Source organism: Oreochromis niloticus, linkage group LG16, assembly GCF_001858045.2.
Source record: "Oreochromis niloticus isolate F11D_XX linkage group LG16, O_niloticus_UMD_NMBU, whole genome shotgun sequence".
Classification (NCBI taxonomy): Eukaryota; Metazoa; Chordata; class Actinopteri; order Cichliformes; family Cichlidae; genus Oreochromis; species Oreochromis niloticus.
The window spans coordinates 7,575,528-7,602,031 of NC_031987.2; the positions used below are offsets into that span (position 1 = coordinate 7,575,528).

The 26,504-nt window shown below is 41.4% G+C and overlaps 2 protein-coding genes across 2 annotated transcripts; both read left to right on the forward strand.

The window, feature by feature from the left end:
• On the forward strand, positions 1-26,420 carry LOC109197456 (uncharacterized). The gene is given in 21 exon segments (XM_025903898.1): positions 1-785; positions 2,275-2,871; positions 6,176-6,769; positions 7,612-8,235; positions 8,331-8,918; positions 12,439-13,041; positions 13,123-13,725; positions 14,231-14,824; positions 14,925-15,506; positions 15,623-16,219; positions 16,396-16,983; positions 17,190-17,789; positions 18,015-18,614; positions 18,869-19,462; positions 19,682-20,281; positions 20,506-21,105; positions 21,330-21,929; positions 22,184-22,777; positions 22,998-23,246; positions 23,249-23,596; positions 25,488-26,420. Coding segments are annotated over 21 exon segments (12,093 nt in total). The 5' UTR covers positions 1-88; the 3' UTR covers positions 26,129-26,420.
• Positions 23,896-25,362, forward strand: LOC109197455 (collagen alpha-3(VI) chain-like). The gene is made up of 2 exons (XM_025903904.1): positions 23,896-24,419; positions 24,674-25,362. Exons 1-2 carry the CDS (start codon positions 23,897-23,899, stop codon positions 25,288-25,290), a joined length of 1,140 nt encoding a protein of 379 aa, XP_025759689.1. The 5' UTR covers position 23,896; the 3' UTR covers positions 25,291-25,362.
• Positions 26,421-26,504: the final 84 nt, after the last annotated feature.

Genomic DNA, 26,504 nt, shown 5'->3' on the forward strand with positions numbered 1-26,504 from the left:
GAGTCAGTCTGATACATTTGACACAATAAACATACATAAACAGACTGATGCTATCAAACTGAAATGACCAAACAATTACATTTATATTATGCACTTTGTTAGCATCTTTTCACTGGTCTTTACTTTTGTCCTCCCAACACTTCCTTTGGAAGATTGTGCACAAGGTTTGGCAGCTGATTTGTACTTTCTAGTGGATTCATCATGGAGTATGGGTCAAGAGAACTTTGAGCATGTCAGACACTTTCTGTACAGCTTGATACAATCTCTGCACCAGGTCGGAGGAGAAAGGTTTAAATTTGCCCTTGTACAGTACAATAGCAGGCCCCACACTGAGTTCCAGCTCAACAGCTACAAAACTGCACAGGGAGTCCTGGCACACATCAAGGCTATGTCTTACCGTGGTGGGGGCACGCGAACTGGCCTGGGTTTGGATTTTCTGATACATACACATTTGACCGCTGCTTCGGGCAGCCGTGCTGCTGACGGAGTCGCCCAGGTGGTGGTGGTGCTAACAGACGGCCGCTCGCAGGATGATGTTGCCGAGCCAGCTCAAGTGCTGCGGATGGCAGGCGTGGAGATGTTTGCAGTTGGAGTTCAGGATGCAGTGGACTGGGAGCTCAGGGAGATGGCTAGCCAGCCTCAAAGCACTCACGTTTTCAGTGTAGACACTTTCCCAGCCTTACAGAGTATAATTCAAGATTTAGTTGTGGGACTTTGTGATGCAGTGACCCAGTCAGGGGGGTTTCCTGTGGCAAATGAGGCCCCTGTGGCTGGAGGAGGGACAGGTAATGAAATGGGACCAGCGTCACTACCATACTAATGTCTACATGTGCAGGAAGAAGCTGCTGCACATGCGGCTGTGACTGGACCTTTTTATAATTAACATAACGATTTTTTTAACCACAGTAACCTTCCACCGTTCACCTGCAACATTAACACCACTTTTTTGGTTTGTCTTTCAACATTTAATATACCTCTAATGCTTCAAAGATCACAGTAAGATTTGCATGTGTTCACTTTACTGCATTAGGTGTTGTACCTGGTACTTTTGCAAAAGGTAGGTCTCTGATGGAGGCTGAAATGGCTTCTGTCATAATTCAACACGCCATTTTCAGAAGATCAAGTGTTCCTCAGTGTCCTCTTCTAAAACCTTTGGAAGATAACAAGGTCTCTGGGACCCTTTAAAAGCTTTTAAAGCCTCCGAAAATCAAACTGTGAGCTTTTAACAATAGCTAACCATGCACCACTGCTTATGTGTCCTGCACATGTGTGTTTGTCTTTTTTCAGTCACAATGTCTATCTGTGTAAAATATGTGCAATATTCTGTTTTTGAAACAGTGATGAACCTTTCTGGAGACATCCTTGACCTGCAGAAGCACTTTGAGAACGTTTTTTATCTTTAAATAGCCTAATCTATTTGCTGTCGTAATTCACCGACATAAGAAAGACGAACGGCAGTGAAGAGTGGTAATTTAAAATAATCAGTTATCCAAAGGGTACATGTTCATTTCTAATACACTGGAAGCATCACCATTATACATGGTTTTGCTCCTTTTAAACGAAATCATACGTCTCAATGACTGCAAATGTGCAGGCACCAAGGATGGTTCACAGGGTCATGACTGGTCACGTCATCTGAGGTCCGTAACAAGAGTCTGCATGGGGTGGTTGAACTCAGCGGAGCTCATACAAATGGGCATATTACATTATTTTTTTAAATATTAAATATCATAAAAGATTATATCTATTTGTATATTTAATTATTTGTTTTCCTCTGAAATGGAAATTCTTAATGCATTATGCCCATCTGCAGATTTTTTTAGTTGTTTTTGTTCCTAGATGCTCTAGATTTTAAATAGCAGATCATGTTCTGTCACAATTTATTCCCATAGAAAACTGTGAGATACATCCAACTCTAAGACATAACATTGTCTTAAAACGTATAGAAAAATATATTTTTGTTCAGAAGACATGTATATAATCAAAAGTTTAAATACTGTGAGTTTTCTGTAAATAAATTCTAGTGTTACTGTAATTAAAATCGAATTCAAGTAAAAAAAAAAATCTATGGAGCAAAGCTCAACAAATTACAGGACTTTAGGAAATCTCCTTGGTTCAGCCAACATGCAGTATGATGTTTTGCAATGTTGTTGATTTATTCACTGAATGACACAGCTAGCACGAGTTCTTTGATTTATGTCTCTGTCTCAGTTTCACTTATTTAACGCTTTCACAAGTTCCATTTTGTTTTGTTTTCTCTCTCTCTCCTTAAAGCACAAGACACAGCTGACCTAGTACTGTTAATTGATGGATCACAGAACGTTGGAGCAGCAAACTTCCCGTATGTGCGTGAATTGGTTTTGAGAATCATTGAGCGCCTTGATGTGGGCAGGGACACTGTTCGGGTGGCCTTGGTCCTGTACAACAGCAGCCCAGAGATAAAGTTCTATCTAAATAGCTTTTACAGCAAATCATCAGTCCTGGATGCTGTGAAAGCCCTCACCTACACAGGGGGCGATGAGTCTAACCTGGGGGCTGCCTTGGAGGAAGTGGCCGAGAGCCTTTTAAGTGAAACATCTGGGAGCAGGGCTGACGAGGGTGTGCCCCAGATGTTGGTGGTTATCACTGCCGGGCCATCCACTGATGATACTGGTGCTGGTGACCGAGCTCTTAAGAGGGCCAGTGTTATCACATTCGGCATGGCGATTGGCGATACTGCCACTGCAGATCTGGAAACAATTGCTACAGATAGAAGTTTTGTCCAGTCAGCATCTGATGTCAGAGAACTTACAAACATTGGTGACCAACTGCTCCCACTCATTAACGGGGTGATCCAGCGCACTATTATAGTTCAGAATGAGTTCACAGAAGGTATGTAACTTCTCAGTAAACACTGGCGGGGCATTGCGGTTGTGGAAGGGGACTTCATAATTCAATTGATATGTTATAGTGCACGTGGTAGGTTAGTTTCTATATCTGTAATTTTAAGTTTATAACAGAAGTGGTAACACAGTACTTAGGAGTCCTATTACCATCTTAAACATATTTTAAATTTGACTCCATTCTATTAATTTACACAAATTTTTGATGAAGATAAAGATGTCATTACTACCAGACAGCCTAATAAGAAAATGATATTTGTATATCGTTCCGGTGCTTGTGTTTCCATAAAAGTTGGAATATGATGTCAATGAAAAGACAACAGAAAAAAAAAAAATCATTTTAATTGAAATCATTATAAAAACAGCATATCAAATGTTGAAACTGAGAACATTTTTGGAAATGATTGTATATGTTTAGATTGATGGTTGTTGTGAATTGAGGTTTGATAAAGAATTTTATCCACTCAGCAGTGTCCCCTTTCTGTAGTGGTTTTATTTCATAATGTTCCAAATGTTTTCAATTGAGTACCGGTCTGCACTGCAGGAAGGCCAGTTTAGCACCTAAATTCTTTTACTACAAAGCTACAGTGGCTTGCAAAAGTATTCGGCCCCCTTAAACTTTTCCACATTTTGTCACATTACAGCCACAAACATGAATCAATTTTATTGGAATTCCACGTGAAAGACCAATACAAAGTGGTGTACACTTGAGAAGTGGAATGAAAATCATACATGATTCCAAACATTTTTTACAAATAAATAACTACAAAGTATTGACTCAGGGGGCTGAATAATTACGCACACCCGACTTTTCAGAACCACCTTTTGCTGCAATTACAGCTGCCAGTCTTTTAGGGTATGTCTCTACCAGCTTTGCACATGTAGAGACTGAAATTCTTGCCCATTCTTCTTTGCAAAACGGCTCCAGCTCAGTCAGATTACATGGACAGCGTTTGTGAACAGCAGTTTTCAGATCTTACCACAGATTCTCGATTGGATTTAGATCTGGACTTTGACTGGGCCATTCTAACACATGGATATGTTTTGTTTTAAACCATTCCATTGTTGCCCTGGCTTTATGTTTAGGGTTGTTGTCCTGCTGGAAGGTGAACCTCTGCCCCAGTCTCAAGTCTTTTGCAGACTCCAAGAGGTTTTCTTCCAAGATTGCCCTGTATTTGGCTCCATCCATCTTCCCATCAACTCTGACCAGCTTCCCTGTCCCTGCTGAAGAGAAGCACCCCCAGAGCATGATGCTGCCACCACCATATTTGACAGTGGGGATAGTGCGTTCAGAGGGATGTGCAGTGTTAGTTTTCCGCCACACATAGCGTTTTGCATTTTGGCCAAAAAGTTCCACTTTGGTCTCATCTGACCAGAGCACCTTCTTCCACATGTTTGCTGTGTCCCCCACATGGCTCGTGGCAAACTGCAAACGGGACTTCTTATGGTTTTCTGTTAACAATGGCTTTTTTCTTGCCACTCTTCCATAAAGGCCAACTTTGTGCAGTGCACGACTAATAGTTGTCCTATGGACAGATTCCCCCACCTGAGCTGTAGATCTCTGCAGCTCGTCCAGAGTCACCATGGGCCTCTTGGCTGCATTTCTGATCAGCGCTCTCCTTGTTTGGCCTGTGAGTTTAGGTGGACGGCCTTGTCTTGGTAGGTTTACAGTTGTGCCATACTCCTTCCATTTCTGAATGATGGCTTGAACAGTGCTCCGTGGGATGTTCAAGGCTTGGGAAATCTTTTTGTAGCCTAAGCCTGCTTTAAATTTCTCAATAACTTTATCCCTGACCTGTCTGGTGTGTTCTTTGGACTTCATGTTGTTGTTGCTCCCAATATTCTCTTACACAACCTCTGAGGCTGTCACAGAGCAGCTGTGTTTGTACTGACATTAGATTACACACAGGTGCACTCTATTTAGTCATTAGCACTCATCAGGCAATGTCTATGGGCAACTGACTGCACTCAGACCAAAGGGGGCTGAATAATTATGCACACCCCACTTTTCAGTTATTTATTTGTAAAAAATGTTTGGAATCATGTATGATTTTTGTTCCACTTCTCAAGTGTACACCACTTTGTATTGGTCTTTCATGTGGAATTCCAATAAAACTGATTCATGTTTGTGGCTGTAATGTGACAAAAAGTGGAAAAGTTCAAGGGGGCCGAATACTTTTGCAAGCCACTATATGTTGCTGGAAAATATGCAGAATGTTCTCATTAAAAAGATTCAATGTAAGAGGCAACAATGTATGGGCATTAGTATAATTTTAATGTGTTTGTAACTTTTCACAATTCTTATCAAGCATCAGCAGTTATTTTTCACTACAAAAGTAATCCAGTGTTCCATTAAGGTTTTTGGCCTCACCGCTTTTACACAAAAATGTCTTTGGATTCTCAGAATATTTGAATGATTAATAACCTGTAGATTTTGAAATCCAAATTTTATTGTTCCTTATTTCTTCAATTTTGTGTTCAGAAATGGTATTCTCAAATTGTGGAAGTGTTTATAACTGAGTGGTGAATGCATCAGACTCTGGGATTCTATTTTATAATTATTTGATGCAACTTCTACTCCCAGAGTGTTTCTGGAAAAAAAATCAAAATGACAATGTATTTTTCAATAAACAAATTTCTCAGTTTCAGTATCTGATAAGTTGTAATCATTTTATTCAAATGCAGAATTTAAACTATTAGCAGATAATTGAATTACTTTTTAAATTAAATTTTACAAAGAGTTACAGCTTTTTTTTTTTTTAGGTAACTAGGATGTATGTTGCTCAAAATATGGTTTATTAGACATATATTTTTAACAATGGCATAAGATCATCTTAGTTAAATCAGTTAACAGAAAGAGCTTTGTGCATTTGTATTATTTATGCAGTTTAAATTGAATTTCAAAATCTGATCGTTTTAGCGTATTTAACGTTTTTTTTTAAAGGAGCATGCACACTTGTTGTACTTTGTAAAAATATAACAATATATGGGTTTCAGGGAATAAAATAAATCACTTTATCACTTGATCTATAGCAGTCACAGCATTTCTAACATTTTGTAAATTGTAATTGATGTCTATTAGAAGATGTCTAAATTTGTCCTACTTTTTTCCATGTCAGTAATACTTTACCCTTATGCCAAATAATTTAATGCAAATATAAAATATAAATCTATTAACAAAATATATTTTCAGAGTTTTGGTAGCCCTTAACATATTCTTATAGACCGATTATTATAATATCTCCTACAATATTTCTTCCTTACTGAAATTTTTGTTGTTGTTTTCTTTTCAGTTATTCAGTCGAAAACAGTTGGAAATCGAGACATCATTTTCCTTATTGATGGTACAATGGGAACAGCATACATTAACTCTGTGCGGGCTTTCATCAGAGAGTTTGTGGAAAGCATGCCAATCGGTCCAGATCAAGTTCAAGTGGGTATTGCACAGTTTTCTGCTTCCCCGAAAGCTGAGATGGATCTCAACACCCATGGGAGCAAGGAGAATATCATTTCTGCTTTGGGAACTATCAGACCAAGACCAGGACAGGTGGTCAACATTGGAGCAGCCTTGAACTTTGTCCGGGAAAGAATGTTGCAGCCAGAGAAGGGCAGCCGTATTCAGCAGGGTGTACTCCAGCTTGTAGTGTTGTTAACCAGCAAAAGATCCAGTGATAGCGTGGAAGAACCTGCGAATGCCCTGAGGGAACTAGGTGTGTTGACCCTGGCTGCAGGCGCCAGGGCAGCTAATGAGCAGGAGCTGAAGCAAATCGCCCTTGGTGACGATGCTGTGTTCTACGAGAAGGATTTGCGAACACTGATTCGAAAGAACAAAGAGAAAATGATAAGTGCTCTTTCTACTTTAGCTGGAGGAGTACCCACCACAACAGGTAATGCTACATCTGTGTAGGTTGTTGATCCCCTAAGTGCTTGAAATGAAGGCAACAGGACACCCTTTGGTTTGTGAAGACATTTCAGTTCTCACCCAAAGGTCTTTTTCAAGACTAAAAACTGAGCCCCAGGTATTTAACCCATGGTGGGGTTATCCCCTTGGAATTGTTACTGATAGTCATTAACCCACCCTACAATCATGTGAGCCATCAAGGAGCATATTAGCCACCATGTGGATCAAAGAATTGGTTCTTAATGTCACAGGGGAATGTAAAGTAGGATTCAGAAATCGGTAGGAAAGAAGTCCATTTGCTTTCATTTCAAGTGGTCAGTAATGATTTGTCTTTCAGTGAAATTCAGGATAATTAGAAAGGGAAACCTAGGGCTAAAATGAACTTTTGATTAATGTGATAAATAAAGAAAACTTTGAATAAATATGTGGAAAAACAATTAATGCAAAAGTATCCATTCAAAATTGAAAACCAGGACAATTCTGTGATTTGTGTGGAGTATAAACACACGAGCCAGTTTCATGCCAGCTGAAAAATATAAATTGATCCTGAGTAAGTAGTTGTGTTAGTGATGTTTCCAAAGTGTTTAGTTGGCATTTTTTCTACTTTGGTACTACGTCTTTGTGGTTTGAAGTATTTTTTCACAGTTATATTTGTAAATAACTGTAAAAAATACAAATTGAAGTAATAAATATAGGACACTTTACTTGTTAAATTCTTTATTTACACACAGATAAATGTTGCAGCAGTTAATGTGCCACTAACACTGAAAGCACATGTTCATGGCATTACACAGAGAGTAATTAATCAATTTTTGTGCTTTTCTTCAGTGACGGAGGAAACCATAGTGGAGACCACAAAAATGGTCAGAGACATTGTCTTTCTTGTGGATGGCTCAAACTATGTTGGCAGCAGTAATTTGCCCTATGTGAGAGACTTCATGATCAATACGATCAACCAACTTGATGTAAGTCCCGACAGGGTCCAGATTGGTCTCCTGCAGTTTGCTGACCGTCCAAAAATAGAATTTTACCTGAGCAACTACAGGACCAAGGAAGAGGTTGTAGAAAAAATCTCTCAACTCAGGCTGACTGGAGGCTCAGCTTTGAATACAGAAGCTGCCATGAATTATACCCTGGACAACATGTTTCACTCATCAAGGGGGTCACGCAGAAGGCAAGGAGTCCAGCAGGTGTTGGTTCTGATCACAGGTGGTCCACTTCAAGATCAGGTTAAATCTGTGGCTGATAGGTTGGCTCTGGCTGGTGTTTTGACTTTCACAGTCAGTTCTGGACAAGCAGATAAGGCCCAACTGCAGAATGTTGCCTTTGTTCCAGATTTGGCTTTCCATGCATCAAGCTTCTCTGGTTTACCAGGCCTGGCTGAACAAATCATGCCAGGGTTGGTAACAGTGGTTGGTGCTACCGACGTGACAGTATTCCAAGAGGAAACTGGTTAGTTTGGAATTTCTGTTTTCTTTGTCTAATAAAAAATATGTTCAACTGTTTATCTGGCAAAACATAAATATATGTGTATTTTTTTCCTTCAGTTGTTGGAGCTGAAAGAGATGTTGCTTTCCTCATTGATGGCACAGATAGAGTTCGAGCAGATTTTGCCTACATACGGGATTTTATCATTAAAGTAATCGAACCACTTGACATTGGAGATGACAAGGTACGAATTTCAGTGGTTCAACACAGTGAAAGGCCAGCTGCAAGTTTTTTCCTTAACACTTATAAAACCAAAGATGAAGTGATAAGAGCTGTCCAAGGACTCAGAGTGAATGGTGGACGTAGTTTAAACACAGGATCTGCTCTGAGATTCATGAAAGACACCATCCTGTCTGGCAGTAATGGTGGTCGTGCTTCACAAAATGTCCCTCAGTTTCTGATTGTTTTGACTGGAGACCGATCTACGGATAATGTAAAGGAACCCGCTGGAGCACTGAAGACAGATGGAGTTGTACCGTTTGGTGTTGGTGTCAAGGATGCAGACCCAAAGCAGATTGAGGCCATCTCGCACAACCCTTCTTTTGCCTTCAACGTTAAGGAATTCAGTGAGCTCAGCACCATACCGCAAAGACTCAATAATTATGTGAGCCTACCAAGGGAAGAGTTAGAGGTCGTCCTACAGCATGGTAAGATTATTTTTTTCTGGTGTCCCGAACTCACAAAACCTGCTATTTTTGGTGCTTTATATCTCATCTAACTTATGTTAACCACATGTTAATCTTAATTAAATTCTATTTGTTGTCTTAACACAAGGTGATGCTGTAAAAAGAAATATTGCGTTCCTACTTGATGGCTCTGATAACACTGGAAATGGATTCCCAGACATTAGACACTTTGTTAAAAACATAGCAGAGAGCCTTTATATCAGTGAGAACCAAGAGAGAGTGTCTGTGGTTCAGTTTGCAGATAACCCTCGGGTCAGCTTTTATCTAAATTCTCACAAGACAAGAATTACAATTAAAATGCCATAGACAGTTTAAGGCACAAACGAGGGAGATGCCATAATATTGGTGCAGCTCTTCAGTTTGTGAGGCATAGTGTCTTTACTTCCTCCATGGGTATCAGATTTTAATTAAGTAGCAAACTGTCCACTGATAATGTGAGAAGCCCAGCTTTTGCTCTTGAAGAACATTACATTTTACATTACATTTTGGAGTGAGAGATGCCAAAATATCAGAGTTGGAAATGATTGCGCTCAAACCTGGTTTCACATATAAGGTTTCTGAATTACCCTCAGTCCAGTCACAACTTATTGGTTCACTGAACAGACACAAAGACACTCAAGATAATACACTGCAGTCATGTCAGTGTATAAGCTAATATTATTTCATCAGGACAAGTTTTACTCCTTAGCACTGTTGCATTTTCTCCTAAAACTAACATATCCCTAAACTCTAATGCAGTGGTTCCCAAACTTTTTTTGCCAGGCCCCCCTTTTTTACAAGAAAAATGTTCGCCCCCCCCCAAACGCATCCTCCAAACACACACACCCATATTTTGTTTACAAACTCCATTGCGGTTTATTTCACACCTCAAACATTTAGTAAACAATTAAGCAAATACAAGTAAACGGCAAGAAATTACAGGTAGTAATAAAATAAACTCTTTAACGCTACGTCCACACCTACAAGGGTATTTTTGAAAACTCAGCTGTTTCTATGCGTTTGGGCTTTTCATCAACACGTAAACGGTGTTGCGATTCACCGAAAACGGAGATTATTTAAAACTCCTTTTTTGCGTTTACGTGTGGACGAGGATTACAGAGTTTGTCACGCAACGTCAAAGGTATGTGCCTCTTTTCACGTCACGCTGTGCGCCACGTTATTGTTTACATGAGATGAATTGCAGAATGGCAGATAGAGACAAAATACTGTTACTGTTAATCTGACTATCTTCAGGTTTTACACGCTTACATATACACACAGTTACTGTCCCTCCGTTTAGAAAGGCAGAGGCGTCACGGTGTGATTATTTTACGTGTAGCTGTTTTTTTTCCTGTGTAATAATATTCAACACTGCTGTCAATACATTTTTCAAAAAATGCCTCTGTGCAAAATGGGTTTAAACACATAAACAGCTGTGGGATACTGTTTGTCCGTGATTTGAACCGGGGGAACAAATTACGGCAGGATCAGCCTGATATTATTTGTATCCCACTGTAACTTTACTGCATAAAGAGCTAACATGTCCAAAATGTCAGGAGTAGTTAGTTATTACAAGAAGTGTTTGTGAACTAAAAATCAAGAATGTGGGATACTGTTTGTCCGTGATTTGGAGAGCCCAGCGCTGCTCCCGACGCAGGGAAACTAATTTTGCAGGGGAGACCTACCTTGGCACTTGTGCAGGTGAAGCCAAAGGGAAGATATGCTTCACCATATTTTCCTGTCTTCGGCTTGGAAGGAAGTTGGTTTGGAAACATATTTGGCGATGCTTCATCTCCTGCTTTGCGTTTGTGTGGGAGCCCCGTCAAAAACCTGTCCACAGTGTCCAGGCGCTCTTTTTTTTTTTTTTTCATACCCCCCCCCCCCCCCCCCCCCCCCGCAATGGCTCTGCGCCCCCCCTAGGGGGCGGGCCCCACACTTTGGGAACCTCTGCTCTAATGATTGATAAGATTTTATTTGGCGATTTTGGTAATTATTCACCCCATTATTTGAGGCATTTCTATTGTGTAAAATTCATGATTGTTCTCACTAAAAAGCCTATTCTATCTGAAAAAGAAATTGATTTTGGGGTATTTTTTGGTTTTATGTTTTCTTTCCAACTGTCCATTTCACTTACTACTTTGAAGTCACTTGGAAGATCAGTCATTCAATGGTCTTATACATCTTTATTGGTAAAAAGATGGTTTGTTCACTTTTCAGAGCAATAGCTCACGTCTTTATAGCTCAGTTTTTTCACTGAGCTTGACTTGCTCATGCTAATAAATATGCATGACTGTTAGAACATCTCAAATGCGTAATTCGCAAATCTTCTATCCATCCTTGTATTATCTAGTTGACACACGGAGGGACATAGTGTTTCTCCTTGATGGGTCAGATGACTCCAGAAATGGTCTCCCAGCTATTCGAGAGTTCGTCAGAAGAATGGTTGAAGTGTTGGAGATTGGCGAAGACAAGGTTCGAGTGGGTGTTATACCGTATAGTGATGATGCCTCAATTTACTTCAACCTAATAACTCACAGATCCAAAAAAGCTATTATCTATGCTGTAAGAAGTCTTCGACATAAAGGAGGAAAATCTCGCAACACTGGAGCTGCTTTACAGTTTGTGCGAGACCATGTTTTCACAACTTCATCTGGGAGTAGACACCTGGAGGGAGTTCCTCAGATTCTTTTTTTGCTGACTGGGGGAAAATCCAAAGATGATGTTTCCAGAGCTGCATTTGGACTAAAGCAAATCGGTGTTATGTCTTTTGCAATTGGAATGAAAAGCGCTGACCAAGAGGAACTTCAAAAAATTGCATTCTCCTCCAGATATCTTTTCAACTTGCCTTTCTTTGCTGAAATTTTGTCCATTCAGCCAGATTTAGTAGCATTTGTCCAGACAGAAATATCAGCTAAGCCTGCTACTGTTGTAGGTAAGAAACAAATGTAATATATAATTTAAATTTAAACCGACTTGCTGTTTCTGTTCTTGCACATTTGGTCTTTCTTAATTTCAAATGCGATGAAACTGAATTATTTTCTGAAGAGTGTCATTGATTCAGTTTCACATTTGTTAAATTCTCTTCACCTGCCAGACAGATCTTACATGTTACTTGCTTCTTGGTTGGCTGCCATCCTTTTTCTTCTTGTACTCCAGAGAGCTTTTCTTTCTTTTCTTAAGCTCTCCCTTGAGCCGGTGATAATCACATCATTGACTGGAAATATGTTCTTGAACAAAAGAACTTGTTTGACTTTAATCTATCTTTCATGCGTGAAAGATGAATATGCTACTTAGCTTGTAATTTCCCAATATTTTTCTTTGTTAGCCAGTTTTCCTAAAAATTGTTGCATCTAACACATCATTTACAAACAATAATTCTTTGAATTTCATTACCAGTTTTAGTATATTTGCCAACAACATAATGGCTAATTATTGCACCACAGTACATTTTGGCTTATGTTTATGTTTGACTGCTAAACAAGGCTTTCATATTCTTTTCTAGTTGAATTAGAATCTCCTCAAAGAGACATAGTATTCCTTTTGGATGGATCGGATAATACACAAAGTGACTTCCCAGCAATAAGGAGTTTTGTGGAACAAATAGTAGAAACACTCACTGTTGATGAGAACAGAGATCGTGTTTCTGTGGTTCAGTATAGTGGAGATCCACAGACACATTTCAATTTGAACACCTACATCGCAAAACAAGATGTTCTCAGTGCAATCCAACGTTTGAACCATAAAGGAGGCATATCCCTCAACACTGGGGTAGCTCTTGACTATGTAAGAAAAAATGCTTTTGCCGAGTCCTCAGGTAGTCGGCATCAACAAGGTGTCCCTCAGATATTGATTCTGCTGAGCGGTGGAAGATCTCAAGATGATGTTGCAAGTGCTGCTGCTGCTCTAAAACAGGAAAAAATTGTTCCATTCTGTGTGGGTACCAGAAATGCAAACATACTTGAGCTCCAAATGATCGCACATGACCCTTCCTATGCCTTCTCCATAACTCAATTTGATGATATTGGGAGAATGCATGATCAACTTGTGTCACTTCTAAAAAGGGTTCCTCGGCAGCAGCCAAGACAAAAATCACAAAGTCCTTTAGGTAAGACTTTTTATTGATGTTTTCATGGTCTATTTGTCTTATAATGCTTAACTCTAACTTAGCATCATAATTTCTGTCAAGCTCCTGCAGGTCAAAATGAACCCATTCAACGGGATATTGTGTTTTTACTGGATTCCTCTGATAAAATGCAGAAAACCTTCAATGCTGCTCTTGGCTTTGTTGGAAGAATCATGGAGACACTCAGTGTGGACAAAAACAAAGATCGTGTTTCAGTAGTGCAGTACAGCAGAGAACCTTCTGTTGATTTTCTCCTAAATACATACAACACAAAGCAAGATGTTGCTGACAGTTTGCGAAGGTTGAGGCATAAAGGAGGTGAACCCCTCAATACTGGTGCAGCACTGCAGTATGTCAAGGATAATGTTTTAACAGCTTCCTCTGGAAGTAGGCACCAGGATGGTGTCCCCCAGATTTTGATTCTTTTAATTGGTGGACGCTCCAGTGATGACGTCAGAAATGCTGCTGAAAACTTGAATGAAATGGGTGTAACAACTTTTGTGGTTGGAATAGATCATGCAGACACCCTTGAGATTCAGTCTATTGCACAGAAGTCAGACCGTGCTTTCCATGCAGCAGATATCAATAATCTATCAGATATTGAACAACTAATCATTTCTACCATGAAGGAGATTAAAAACCCTGCCATGAAACCACCATCGCACGGTAAGGTTGTAATGGTTAGCTCTTATACTGGGCGCATGATTTAATGGATTGTCAGATTGTTGCAGACACGAAATCCCTTATTTTAGGTGAATGATAGATGATAGCAGAACAGCTAACTCCTTCACACTCAAATTCAGTGGTCATCAGGATGTTGACTTTGTAAAAAGCCCTTTATGTTTTATTTACACTCAAAGGTTACTTTTCATTTGATTCTTAAAAATTGAAGCAATTGATAATTGCGACTGGATAATTATTAAAATATAAAGCCCTTTTCCCAATATGTGAAGATTATACGTTCAGTATTGTCCATAACAGGATTAGACATAGTTGTTGTGTGGGCAACTACGTCCAACATCTGTCAAGCAAATCTTTTGCTTGGATGTTGGCTGATTAGTTGTAATAGAAGCACAGGCTCTGCATGCAGGATGAATGTAAATTTACAAGAATAATTTTATTTTTCAATGTCATCATCAACCAGTTTGTTCAAATTCCTCTTCGATTACAGATCCCAACAGAAGAGACATTGTTTTTTTGCTTGATGGTTCTGATGATTCTCAGCAAAAATTCCCAGATATTATTGACTTTGTACAGAGGATAACAAAGCATCTAAACGTTGATATAAACAAAGATCGCATGGCTGTGGTCCAATACAGTGACACTGCAGAGATTAATTTTAACTTGAGTCGTTATTCAACAAAGAAGGATATTCTTAAAGCAGTAAATGGTCTGAGACACAAAGGGGGTTATCCTCACAACATTGGAGCTGCTCTCCAGTACTTGAAGGAACATGTATATACCCCTATGTCTGGTAGTAGACATCAGGAGGGAATTCCACAGATACTCATACTACTGATTGGTGGACGATCTGCAGATGACATAAGAACCCCAGTCAGAATGATGAAGCAAATTGGTGCAATTTCAGTTGTTATTGGGACATCTGATGCTGACACTCTAGAGCTACAGACAATAGCTCATGAACCCAAGTACGCACTCCCAGTTGCTGAATATGGACAACTTCCTAGTGTTCAGGAAGATGTGTTGGCATTGTTAAGAGAGGCCTTGCACCATGTAGAACAAATTGCTCCCACAGCAGGTCTTGGTAAGAATCAATGTTTTCATTATCTAGTAAAGAGGAGAGATTGGAGGATTTTCAGAAACCGTCATTGTCACATTCTGTTTACATTTTTTTGTTGTTGCAGATCCTAAGAAAAGTGATGTAGTGTTTCTCATTGATGGATCATATGACTCACTGAATGGTTTTGAAGAAATACGAAGCTTTATTGAAAAAACTGTGGAAAGTTTAAATTTGGGAAATGATAGAGACCAAGTGGCTGTTGTTCAGTACAGTCGTGATGCCACTGCTAATTTTTACTTGAATTCTTATTCTTCCAAGAATGATGTGCTAAATTCCATAAGAACAATGAGACATAAATTTGGAAGACCACTGAACATTGGAAAAGCACTGGAGTTTGTCAGAGACAACGTCTTTTCTGCTTCAGTTGGAGGCAGACGTGCAGACTTGGTCCCTCAGTATCTGTATGTTTTTAGTGGTGGAAGATCTGGAGATGATGTCAGAGGACCAGCACAATCACTCAAAGACAATGGCATCAAAACCTTTAGTATTGGAACAGAGAATGCTGATACTTTGGAAATGCAGACTATCTCCTACACACCAGCACATTATTTTTATGTCACAAACTATAATAATCTACAAAGCTTAGATCCATCAGTGGAAGCCATGTTGAGGGGCACTAAAGAAACAACAGAATTTTCAACTATTGGTAAGAAGAACAACAATTTATAATAGCTTCCTTCCAAACATGATTGCATATCATGATTATCTTTTAAGTTATATGTAAGATGTAAGTTTTGTAAAATATTTCATAACCCATTTCAGATACATCTGTGACTGCAGAAGCAGGATTCCAGAGTGCTGATATTGTTTTTCTCCTTGATGGATCTGATGATATGCAACCAAGTGAACAACAAACTTTGGAATTTGTCAGAGAGTTTGTCAAGCAAATAGAAATTGGGCCAAAAAAAGCACAAGTTGCTTTAATCCAGTACAGTACAGAGCCCACAACCGAGTTTCTTCTAAACAAATACTCACTGAAAGATGATATCATTAATCATTTGGACAACATGAAACTGAAAGGAGGGTCCACTGTGAACACTGGTGTAGCCCTTGATTATGTGAAAAATAATGTCTTCACTGCTTCATCTGGAAGCAGAGCGCTGCATGCAGTCCCACAGATACTGATACTCTTCAGTGGAAGAAATTCAAATGATGAAATCTTAGGTCCATTGGAAAGGCTCCGAAATGCGGGAATTGTTCTTTTTGGCATTGGTGTGAATAATGCTGATAGGTTTGAGATGGAACAATTAGCTCCTAGAGCAATGTATTTTATAAAGAATACTTCGGACTTTCCTCATGTGAGAGAGCAGTTGCTGTCAGTCATATCCTCTCTCAAAAGTACTATCAGCCCTGATGTAGGTAAGTGAAAATAACATTTGATGATATGAAGTTTGATTAATCAAAAGTCTCATTTAATATTATTTAAATACAAACCTTGTAAACCTTATGCTGAAGTGTCTTCAACAGTAATTTGATGTCTGCTGATTTGGTTAGGAACAAAATTTACACATTTACATGATTATGCATTTTTTTAGGTTCAAGCTCCAGCATAAAACGAGATATTGTATTTCTCATTGATGGATCTGATGATGTCAGGATGAGTTTCAGTGCCATACGTGAATTTGTTGGAAAAATGGTTACAAGCTTTGACCTGGACCAAAGAAAAGATAAAGTCGCAGTTGTGCAGTATAGCAACAATGCTGAACTTAACTTTAATTTGGATACTTACAAAACAAAAGTTGATGTCCTAAAGCACATTACAAGTCTTAAACCCAAAGGTGGAAGGCCACAGTATATTGGGGCAGGACTGCAGTTTGTGAAGGATAATGTCTTTGTTCCAAATGCTGGAAGTCGACAACATGAAGGAGTCAAACAAATACTTATTGTATTGGCTGGTGGAAGATCTAGAGATTCTCCAAGAGGACCAGCCAGTATGCTTAAAACAGCAGGTGTCACTACATTTGCAATTGGATCAAGAATGTCCAATTCAGCTGAGATGGAAATGATTTCATCAAACCCAAATTTCAAATACTCGGTCCCAGACTTTGTAAATCTGCCGCGAATTCAAGAAAGTTTGATGAGTCACTTTACTAAAATGGCAGTTGAAGGGGAAACAAAGGGAGGTAAGAATTTAAATGATTTCTCAAATTTAATACGTTAATTTTAATATGTACATTTTATTCATGTGAATTAGCGGTGAGATAAAATTAATCAGTTACTGAATTTCTAATTAAAGAAGAATAAAACAAATGAGTGTGAGTACAATACATGTCTTTATATTGAAGAACATTTGACTGGCCAAGATAAACATAAACCTTATATCCCGTAGTGGTCAGACAGCCAGCAGGAAAGGATGTGGTGTTTTTGCTGGATGGATCTGATGCTACTAGAACTGGATTCCCAGCTATGAGAGACTTTGTCCAAAAACAAGTAGAGACACTCAGTGTGGATGATGGCAAAGACCGTGTGTCGGTTGTTCAGTACAGCAGCGATCCAGCCGTCCAGTTCTATCTGAACACTTACACCACAAAAAGAGAGGTCCTTGACAGTGTCAGAGGTTTGAGGCACAAAGGCGGACGACCCCTCAACACTGGAGCAGCTCTCCGGTACTTGAGGGATAACGTCTTCACGGCCTCTGCCGGAAGCAGGCGTCCCGAAGGAGTTCCGCAGGTCCTAATATTGATCACTGGTGGAAGATCATTTGACAGTATTGATGAACCAGCCTCTGCTCTCAAACAGCTGGGTGTCTTGACCATTGCAATTGGAACCCGAGGCTCTGACAGCACAGAACTTCAGACCATAACTGGCGAGCCCAGTCATGCTGTATCTGTGTCTGACTTCACTGACCTTCCCAATGTTCAAGAACAGCTCTCCTCTGTAATGAGCACAGTGCTAATGAGGGTCACACCTTTGACCCCAACAGTGACTGGTAAGAACATGACCCATCTTCAAATTTCAGTGTCATGGTAGAAAACAGTGTGAAAAGAAAGGATATGTGTTGTGCTGTGTTAAGTCAGCCAGTGGATTGTTTTTTTTTTTGTTTTACAAAATAGTTGTGGTTGCAAAGAAAGAGTTCAATTTTACCATGTTGCTTTTTAGCTGCAAAATATTTGATTGACCAAGTTAAACATATGGTAAATCTCATGTCTCTTAGTGGTCAGACAGCCAGCAGGAAAGGATGTGGTGTTTTTGCTGGATGGATCTGATACTACTAGAACTGGATTCCCAGCTATGAGAGACTTTGTCCAAACACAAGTAGAGACACTCAGTGTGGATGATGGCAAAGACCGTGTGTCAGTTGTTCAGTACAGCAGCGATGCAGCCGTCCAGTTCTATCTGAACACTTACACCACAAAAAGAGAGGTCCTTGACAGTGTCAGAGGTTTGAGGCACAAAGGCGGACGACCCCTCAACACTGGAGCAGCTCTCCGGTACTTGAGAGATAACGTCTTCACGGCCTCTGCCGGAAGCAGGCGTCCCGAAGGAGTTCCGCAGGTCCTAATATTGATCACTGGTGGAAGATCATTTGACAGTATTGATGAACCAGCCTCTGCTCTCAAACAGCTGGGTGTCTTGACCATTGCAATTGGAACCCGAGGCTCTGACCCCAGAGAACTTCAGACCATAACTGGCGAGCCCAGTTATGCTCTATCTGTGTCTGAACTGACTGACCTACCCAAATTGCAACAGCAACTTGAGTCCCCTGTGGAAGAAACACCTATTGAAGTCACCCCAGAATTACCAACCGTAATTGGTATGTTGTCAGACACATCCTATTGCTGGCTCCAAAATTCACTTATTTTAGCTACAGTGAGGAAAAGCAAATAAAGGAATGTGATGTGTGTATAGGTTTTTTGTGCATTTCAAACCAGTTGGTGGCATGCTTTGGTCTTTCTAAAACAGAAGTAGACCAGGCTAGTGTTGTTAAGATATTAGTGTGCCAGTGAAAGAAAATCTCACAACCTTTGTGAAAGGTTTTCATTGTTTTGTCCTACTGTCTTTTCTCAGTTTCACGTGACAGAAAAGATATCGTATTCCTTCTGGATGGTTCTGATGGCACAAGGAATGGCTTCCCTGCCATGCGTGATTTTGTAGAGAGAGTGGTGGAGAAACTCAATGTGGGAGAAAACAAAGACCATGTCTCTGTGGTCCAGTACAGCAGAGAACCAGAGGTCCATTTCTATCTGAACACATATACCACAGGGGAGGATGTGGTGGACTCGGTCAGAGGGCTTAGACACAGAGGAGGAAGACCCCTAAACACCGGGGCAGCTCTCCAATACGTCAGAGACAACGTCTTTACAAACTCCTCTGGGAGTAGACGCCTGCAGGGTGTCCCACAGATATTGATCTTGCTAACTGGGGGAAGGTCTTTTGACAATGTAGATAGCCCAGCCTCAGCTCTCAAACAGCAGGGCATTTATGTGATTGGCATCGGAACTAGGACCTCAGATGCTAGAGAGCTGCAGAAAATATCATATGAGCCCAGTTATGCTCTGTCAGTATCCGAGTTCACTGACCTTCCCAGTGTCCAAGAAAAGCTCTCTTCTGTAATGAACACAGTGATAGTGAGGGCCACGCCCATGACACCAACAGTGACCGGTAAGAACGTGACTCATTTGTAATCTCCAGTATCATGGTAGAAAACAGTCTGAAAACAAATCAAATGTGTTTTTCAGAGTTCAGTTAGGCAGTGGAATTATTTGTTTTTACAAAATAGTTGTGGTTGCAAAGAAAGAGTTTAATTTAACCATGTTGCTTTTTAGCTGCAAAATATTTGATTGACCAAGTTAAACATATGGTAAATCTCATGTCTCTTAGTGGTCAGACCGCCAGCAGGAAAGGATGTGGTGTTTTTGCTGGATGGATCTGATACTACTAGAACTGGATTCCCAGCTATGAGAGACTTTGTCCAAAAACAAGTAGAGACACTCAGTGTGGATGATGGCAAAGACCGTGTGTCGGTTGTTCAGTACAGCAGCGATCCAGCCGTCCAGTTCTATCTGAACACTTACACCACAAAAAGAGAGGTCCTTGACAGTGTCAGAGGTTTGAGGCACAAAGGCGGACGACCCCTCAACACTGGAGCAGCTCTCCGGTACTTGAGGGATAACGTCTTCACGGCCTCTGCCGGAAGCAGGCGGCCCGAAGGAGTTCCGCAGGTCCTAATATTGATCACTGGTGGAAGATCATTTGACAGTATTGATGAACCAGCCTCTGCTCTCAAACAGCTGGGTGTCTTGACCATTGCAATTGGAACCCGAGGCTCTGACCCTAGAGAACTTCAGACCATAACTGGCGAGCCCAGTCATGCTGTATCTGTGTCTGACTTCACTGACCTTCCCAATGTTCAAGAACAGCTCTCCTCTGTAATGAGCACAGTGCTAATGAGGGTCACACCTTTGACCCCAACAGTGACTGGTAAGAACATGAGCCATCTTCATATTCCAGTGTCATGGTAGAAAACAGTGTGAAAAGAAAGGATATGTGTTGTGCTGTGTTAAGTCAGCCAGTGGATTGTTTTTTTTTTGTTTTACAAAATAGTTGTGGTTGCAAAGAAAGAGTTCAATTTTACCATGTTGCTTTTTAGCTGCAAAATATTTGATTGACCAAGTTAAACATATGGTAAATCTCATGTCTCTTAGTGGTCAGACAGCCAGCAGGAAAGGATGTGGTGTTTTTGCTGGATGGATCTGATGCTACTAGAACTGGATTCCCAGCTATGAGAGACTTTGTCCAAAAACAAGTAGAGACACTCAGTGTGGATGATGGCAAGGACCGTGTGTCGGTTGTTCAGTACAGCAGCGATCCAGCCGTCCAGTTCTATCTGAACACTTACACCACAAAAAGAGAGGTCCTTGACAGTGTCAGAGGTTTGAGGCACAAAGGCGGACGACCCCTCAACACTGGAGCAGCTCTCCGGTACTTGAGGGATAACGTCTTCACGGCCTCTGCCGGAAGCAGGCGTCCCGAAGGAGTTCCGCAGGTCCTAATATTGATCACTGGTGGAAGATCATTTGACAGTATTGATGAACCAGCCTCTGCTCTCAAACAGCTGGGTGTCTTGACCATTGCAATTGGAACCCGAGGCTCTGACCCCAGAGAACTTCAGACCATAACTGGCGAGCCCAGTCATGCTGTATCTGTGTCTGACTTCACTGACCTTCCCAATGTTCAAGAACAGCTCTCCTCTGTAATGAGCACAGTGCTAATGAGAGTCACACCTTTGACCCCAACAGTGACTGGTAAGAACATGAGCCATCTTCAAATTCCAGTGTCATGGTAGAAAACAGTGTGAAAAGAAAGGATATGTGTTGTGCTGTGTTAAGTCAGCCAGTGGATTGGTTTTGTTTTGTTTTTCAAAATAGTTGTGGTTGCAAAGAAAGAGTTCAATTTTACCATGTTGCTTTTTAGCTGCAAAATATTTGATTGACCAAGTTAAACATATGGTAAATCTCATGTCTCTTAGTGGTCAGACCGCCAGCAGGAAAGGATGTGGTGTTTTTGCTGGATGGATCTGATACTACTAGAACTGGATTCCCAGCTATGAGAGACTTTGTCCAAAAACAAGTAGAGACACTCAGTGTGGATGATGGCAAAGACCGTGTGTCGGTTGTTCAGTACAGCAGCGATCCAGCCGTCCAGTTCTATCTGAACACTTACACCACAAAAAGAGAGGTCCTTGACAGTGTCAGAGGTTTGAGGCACAAAGGCGGACGACCCCTCAACACTGGAGCAGCTCTCCGGTACTTGAGGGATAACGTCTTCACGGCCTCTGCCGGAAGCAGGCGTCCCGAAGGAGTTCCGCAGGTCCTAATATTGATCACTGGTGGAAGATCATTTGACAGTATTGATGAACCAGCCTCTGCTCTCAAACAGCTGGGTGTCTTGACCATTGCAATTGGAACCCGAGGCTCTGACAGCACAGAACTTCAGACCATAACTGGCGAGCCCAGTTATGCTCTATCTGTGTCTGAACTGACTGACCTACCCAAAGTGCAACAGCAAGTTGAGTCCTCTGTGGAAGCTGCAGTTATTGAAGTCACCCCAGAATTACCAACCGTAATTGGTATGTTGTCAGACACATCCTATTGCTGGCTCCAAAATTCACTTATTTTAGCTACAGTGAGGAAAAGCAAATAAAGGAATGTGATGTGTGTATAGGTTTTTTGTGCATTTCAAACCAGTTGGTGGCATGCTTTGGTCTTTCTAAAACAGAAGTAGACCAGGCTAGTGTTGTTAAGATATTAGTGTGCCAGTGAAAGAAAATCTCACAACCTTTGTGAAAGGTTTTCATTGTTTTGTCCTACTGTCTTTTCTCAGTTTCACGTGACAGAAAAGATATCGTATTCCTTCTGGATGGTTCTGATGGCACAAGGAATGGCTTCCCTGCCATGCGTGATTTTGTAGAGAGAGTGGTGGAGAAACTCAATGTGGGAGAAAACAAAGACCATGTCTCTGTGGTCCAGTACAGCAGAGAACCAGAGGTCCATTTCTATCTGAACACATATACCACAGGGGAGGATGTGGTGGACTCGGTCAGAGGGCTTAGACACAGAGGAGGAAGACCCCTAAACACCGGGGCAGCTCTCCAATACGTCAGAGACAACGTCTTTACAAACTCCTCTGGGAGTAGACGCCTGCAGGGTGTCCCACAGATATTGATCTTGCTAACTGGGGGAAGGTCTTTTGACAATGTAGATAGCCCAGCCTCAGCTCTCAAACAGCAGGGCATTTATGTGATTGGCATCGGAACTAGGACCTCAGATGCTAGAGAGCTGCAGAAAATATCATATGAGCCCAGTTATGCTCTGCCAGTGTCCGAGTTCACTGACCTTCCCAGTGTCCAAGAAAAGCTCTCTTCTGTAATGAGCACAGTGATAGTGAGGGCCACGCCCATGACACCAACAGTGACCGGTAAGAACGTGACTCATTTGTAATCTCCAGTATCATGGTAGAAAACAGTCTGAAAAAAAAATCAAATGTGTTTTTCAGAGTTCAGTTAGGCAGTGGAATTATTTGTTTTTACAAAATAGTTGTGGTTGCAAAGAAAGAGTTTAATTTAACCATGTTGCTTTTTAGCTGCAAAATATTTGATTGACCAAGTTAAACATATGGTAAATCTCATGTCTCTTAGTGGTCAGACCGCCAGCAGGAAAGGATGTGGTGTTTTTGCTGGATGGATCTGATACTACTAGAACTGGATTCCCAGCTATGAGAGACTTTGTCCAAAAACAAGTAGAGACACTCAGTGTGGATGATGGCAAAGACCGTGTGTCGGTTGTTCAGTACAGCAGAGATCCAGCCGTCCAGTTCTATCTGAACACTTACACCACAAAAAGAGAGGTCCTTGACAGTGTCAGAGGTTTGAGGCACAAAGGCGGACGACCCTCAACACTGGAGCAGCTCTCCGGTACTTGAGGGATAACGTCTTCACGGCCTCTGCCGGAAGCAGGCGGCCCGAAGGAGTTCCGCAGGTCCTAATATTGATCACTGGTGGAAGATCATTTGACAGTATTGATGAACCGGCCTCTGCTCTCAAACAGCTGGGTGTCTTGACCATTGCAATTGGAACCCGAGGCTCTGACCCTAGAGAACTTCAGACCATAACTGGCGAGCCCAGTCATGCTGTATCTGTGTCTGACTTCACTGACCTTCCCAATGTTCAAGAACAGCTCTCCTCTGTAATGAGCACAGTGCTAATGAGAGTCACACCTTTGACCCCAACAGTGACTGGTAAGAACATGAGCCATCTTCAAATTCCAGTGTCATGGTAGCATACAGTGTGAAAAGAAAGGATATGTGTTGTGCTGCGTTAAGTCAGCCAGTGGATTGTTTTTTTTTTGTTTTACAAAATAGTTGTGGTTGCAAAGAAAGAGTTCAATTTTACCATGTTGCTTTTTAGCTGCAAAATATTTGATTGACCAAGTTAAACATATGGTAAATCTCATGTCTCTTAGTGGTCAGACAGCCAGCAGGAAAGGATGTGGTGTTTTTGCTGGATGGATCTGATGCTACTAGAACTGGATTCCAGCTATGAGAGACTTTGTCCAAAAACAAGTAGAGACACTCAGTGTGGATGATGGCAAAGACCGTGTGTCGGTTGTTCAGTACAGCAGAGATCCAGCCGTCCAGTTCTATCTGAACACTTACACCACAAAAAGAGAGGTCCTTGACAGTGTCAGAGGTTTGAGGCACAAAGGCGGACGACCCCTCAACACTGGAGCAGCTCTCCGGTACTTGAGGGATAACGTCTTCACGGCCTCTGCCGGAAGCAGGCGTCCCGAAGGAGTTCCGCAGGTCCTAATATTGATCACTGGTGGAAGATCATTTGACAGTATTGATGAACCAGCCTCTGCTCTCAAACAGCTGGGTGTCTTGACCATTGCAATTGGAACCCGAGGCTCTGACCCTAGAGAACTTCAGACCATAACTGGCGAGCCCAGTTATGCTCTATCTGTGTCTGAACTGACTGACCTACCCAAAGTGCAACAGCAAGTTGAGTCCTCTGTGGAAGCTGCAGTTATTGAAGTCACCCCAGAATTACCAACCGTAATTGGTATGTTGTCAGACACATCCTATTGCTGGCTCCAAAATTCACTTATTTTAGCTACAGTGAGGAAAAGCAAATAAAGGAATGTGATGTGTGTATAGGTTTTTTGTGCATTTCAAACCAGTTGGTGGCATGCTTTGGTCTTTCTAAAACAGAAGTAGACCAGGCTAGTGTTGTTAAAAGATTAGTGTGCCAGTGAAAGAAAATCTCACAACCTTTGTGAAAGGTTTTCATTGTTTTGTCCTACTGTCTTTTCTCAGTTTCACGTGACAGAAAAGATATCGTATTCCTTCTGGATGGTTCTGATGGCACAAGGAATGGCTTCCCTGCCATGCGTGATTTTGTAGAGAGAGTGGTGGAGAAACTCAATGTGGGAGAAAACAAAGACCATGTCTCTGTGGTCCAGTACAGCAGAGAACCAGAGGTCCATTTCTATCTGAACACATATACCACAGGGGAGGATGTGGTGGACTCGGTCAGAGGGCTTAGACACAGAGGAGGAAGACCCCTAAACACCGGGGCAGCTCTCCAATACGTCAGAGACAACGTCTTTACAAACTCCTCTGGGAGTAGACGCCTGCAGGGTGTCCCACAGATATTGATCTTGCTAACTGGGGGAAGGTCTTTTGACAATGTAGATAGCCCAGCCTCAGCTCTCAAACAGCAGGGCATTTATGTGATTGGCATCGGAACTAGGACCTCAGATGCTAGAGAGCTGCAGAAAATATCATATGAGCCCAGTTATGCTCTGCCAGTGTCCGAGTTCACTGACCTTCCCAGTGTCCAAGAAAAGCTCTCTTCTGTAATGAGCACAGTGATAGTGAGGGCCACGCCCATGACACCAACAGTGACCGGTAAGAACGTGACTCATTTGTAATCTCCAGTATCATGGTAGAAAACAGTCTGAAAAAAAAATCAAATGTGTTTTTCAGAGTTCAGTTAGGCAGTGGAATTATTTGTTTTTACAAAATAGTTGTGGTTGCAAAGAAAGAGTTTAATTTTACCATGTTGCTTTTTAGCTGCAAAATATTTGATTGACCAAGTTAAACATATGGTAAATCTCATGTCTCTTAGTGGTCAGACCGCCAGCAGGAAAGGATGTGGTGTTTTTGCTGGATGGATCTGATACTACTAGAACTGGATTCCCAGCTATGAGAGACTTTGTCCAAAAACAAGTAGAGACACTCAGTGTGGATGATGGCAAAGACCGTGTGTCGGTTGTTCAGTACAGCAGAGATCCAACCGTCCAGTTCTATCTGAACACTTACACCACAAAAAGAGAGGTCCTTGACAGTGTCAGAGGTTTGAGGCACAAAGGCGGACGACCCCTCAACACTGGAGCAGCTCTCCGGTACTTGAGGGATAACGTCTTCACGGCCTCTGCCGGAAGCAGGCGTCCCGAAGGAGTTCCGCAGGTCCTAATATTGATCACTGGTGGAAGATCATTTGACAGTATTGATGAACCAGCCTCTGCTCTCAAACAGCTGGGTGTCTTGACCATTGCAATTGGAACCCGAGGCTCTGACCCCAGAGAACTTCAGACCATAACTGGCGAGCCCAGTCATGCTGTATCTGTGTCTGACTTCACTGACCTTCCCATTGTTCAAGAACAGCTCTCCTCTGTAATGAGCACAGTGCTAATGAGAGTCACACCTTTGACCCCAACAGTGACTGGTAAGAACATGAGCCATCTTCAAATTCCAGTGTCATGGTAGAAAACAGTGTGAAAAGAAAGGATATGTGTTGTGCTGTGTTAAGTCAGCCAGTGGATTGTTTTTGTTTTGTTTTTCAAAATAGTTGTGGTTGCAAAGAAAGAGTTCAATTTTACCATGTTGCTTTTTAGCTGCAAAATATTTGATTGACCAAGTTAAACATATGGTAAATCTCATGTCTCTTAGTGGTCAGACCGCCAGCAGGAAAGGATGTGGTGTTTTTGCTGGATGGATCTGATGCTACTAGAACTGGATTCCCAGCTATGAGAGACTTTGTCCAAAAACAAGTAGAGACACTCAGTATGGATGATGGCAAAGACCGTGTGTCGGTTGTTCAGTACAGCAGCGATCCAGCCGTCCAGTTCTATCTGAACACTTA

Coding starts and splice junctions, on each gene's coding strand:
- LOC109197455 (XM_025903904.1), top strand. CDS start 23,897: ATGAGAGACTTTGTCCAAAAACAAGTAGAGACACTCAGTGTGGATGAT. Junction 24,420..24,673: donor AGAATTACCAACCGTAATTG/GTATGTTGTCAG, acceptor GTCTTTTCTCAG/TTTCACGTGACAGAAAAGAT.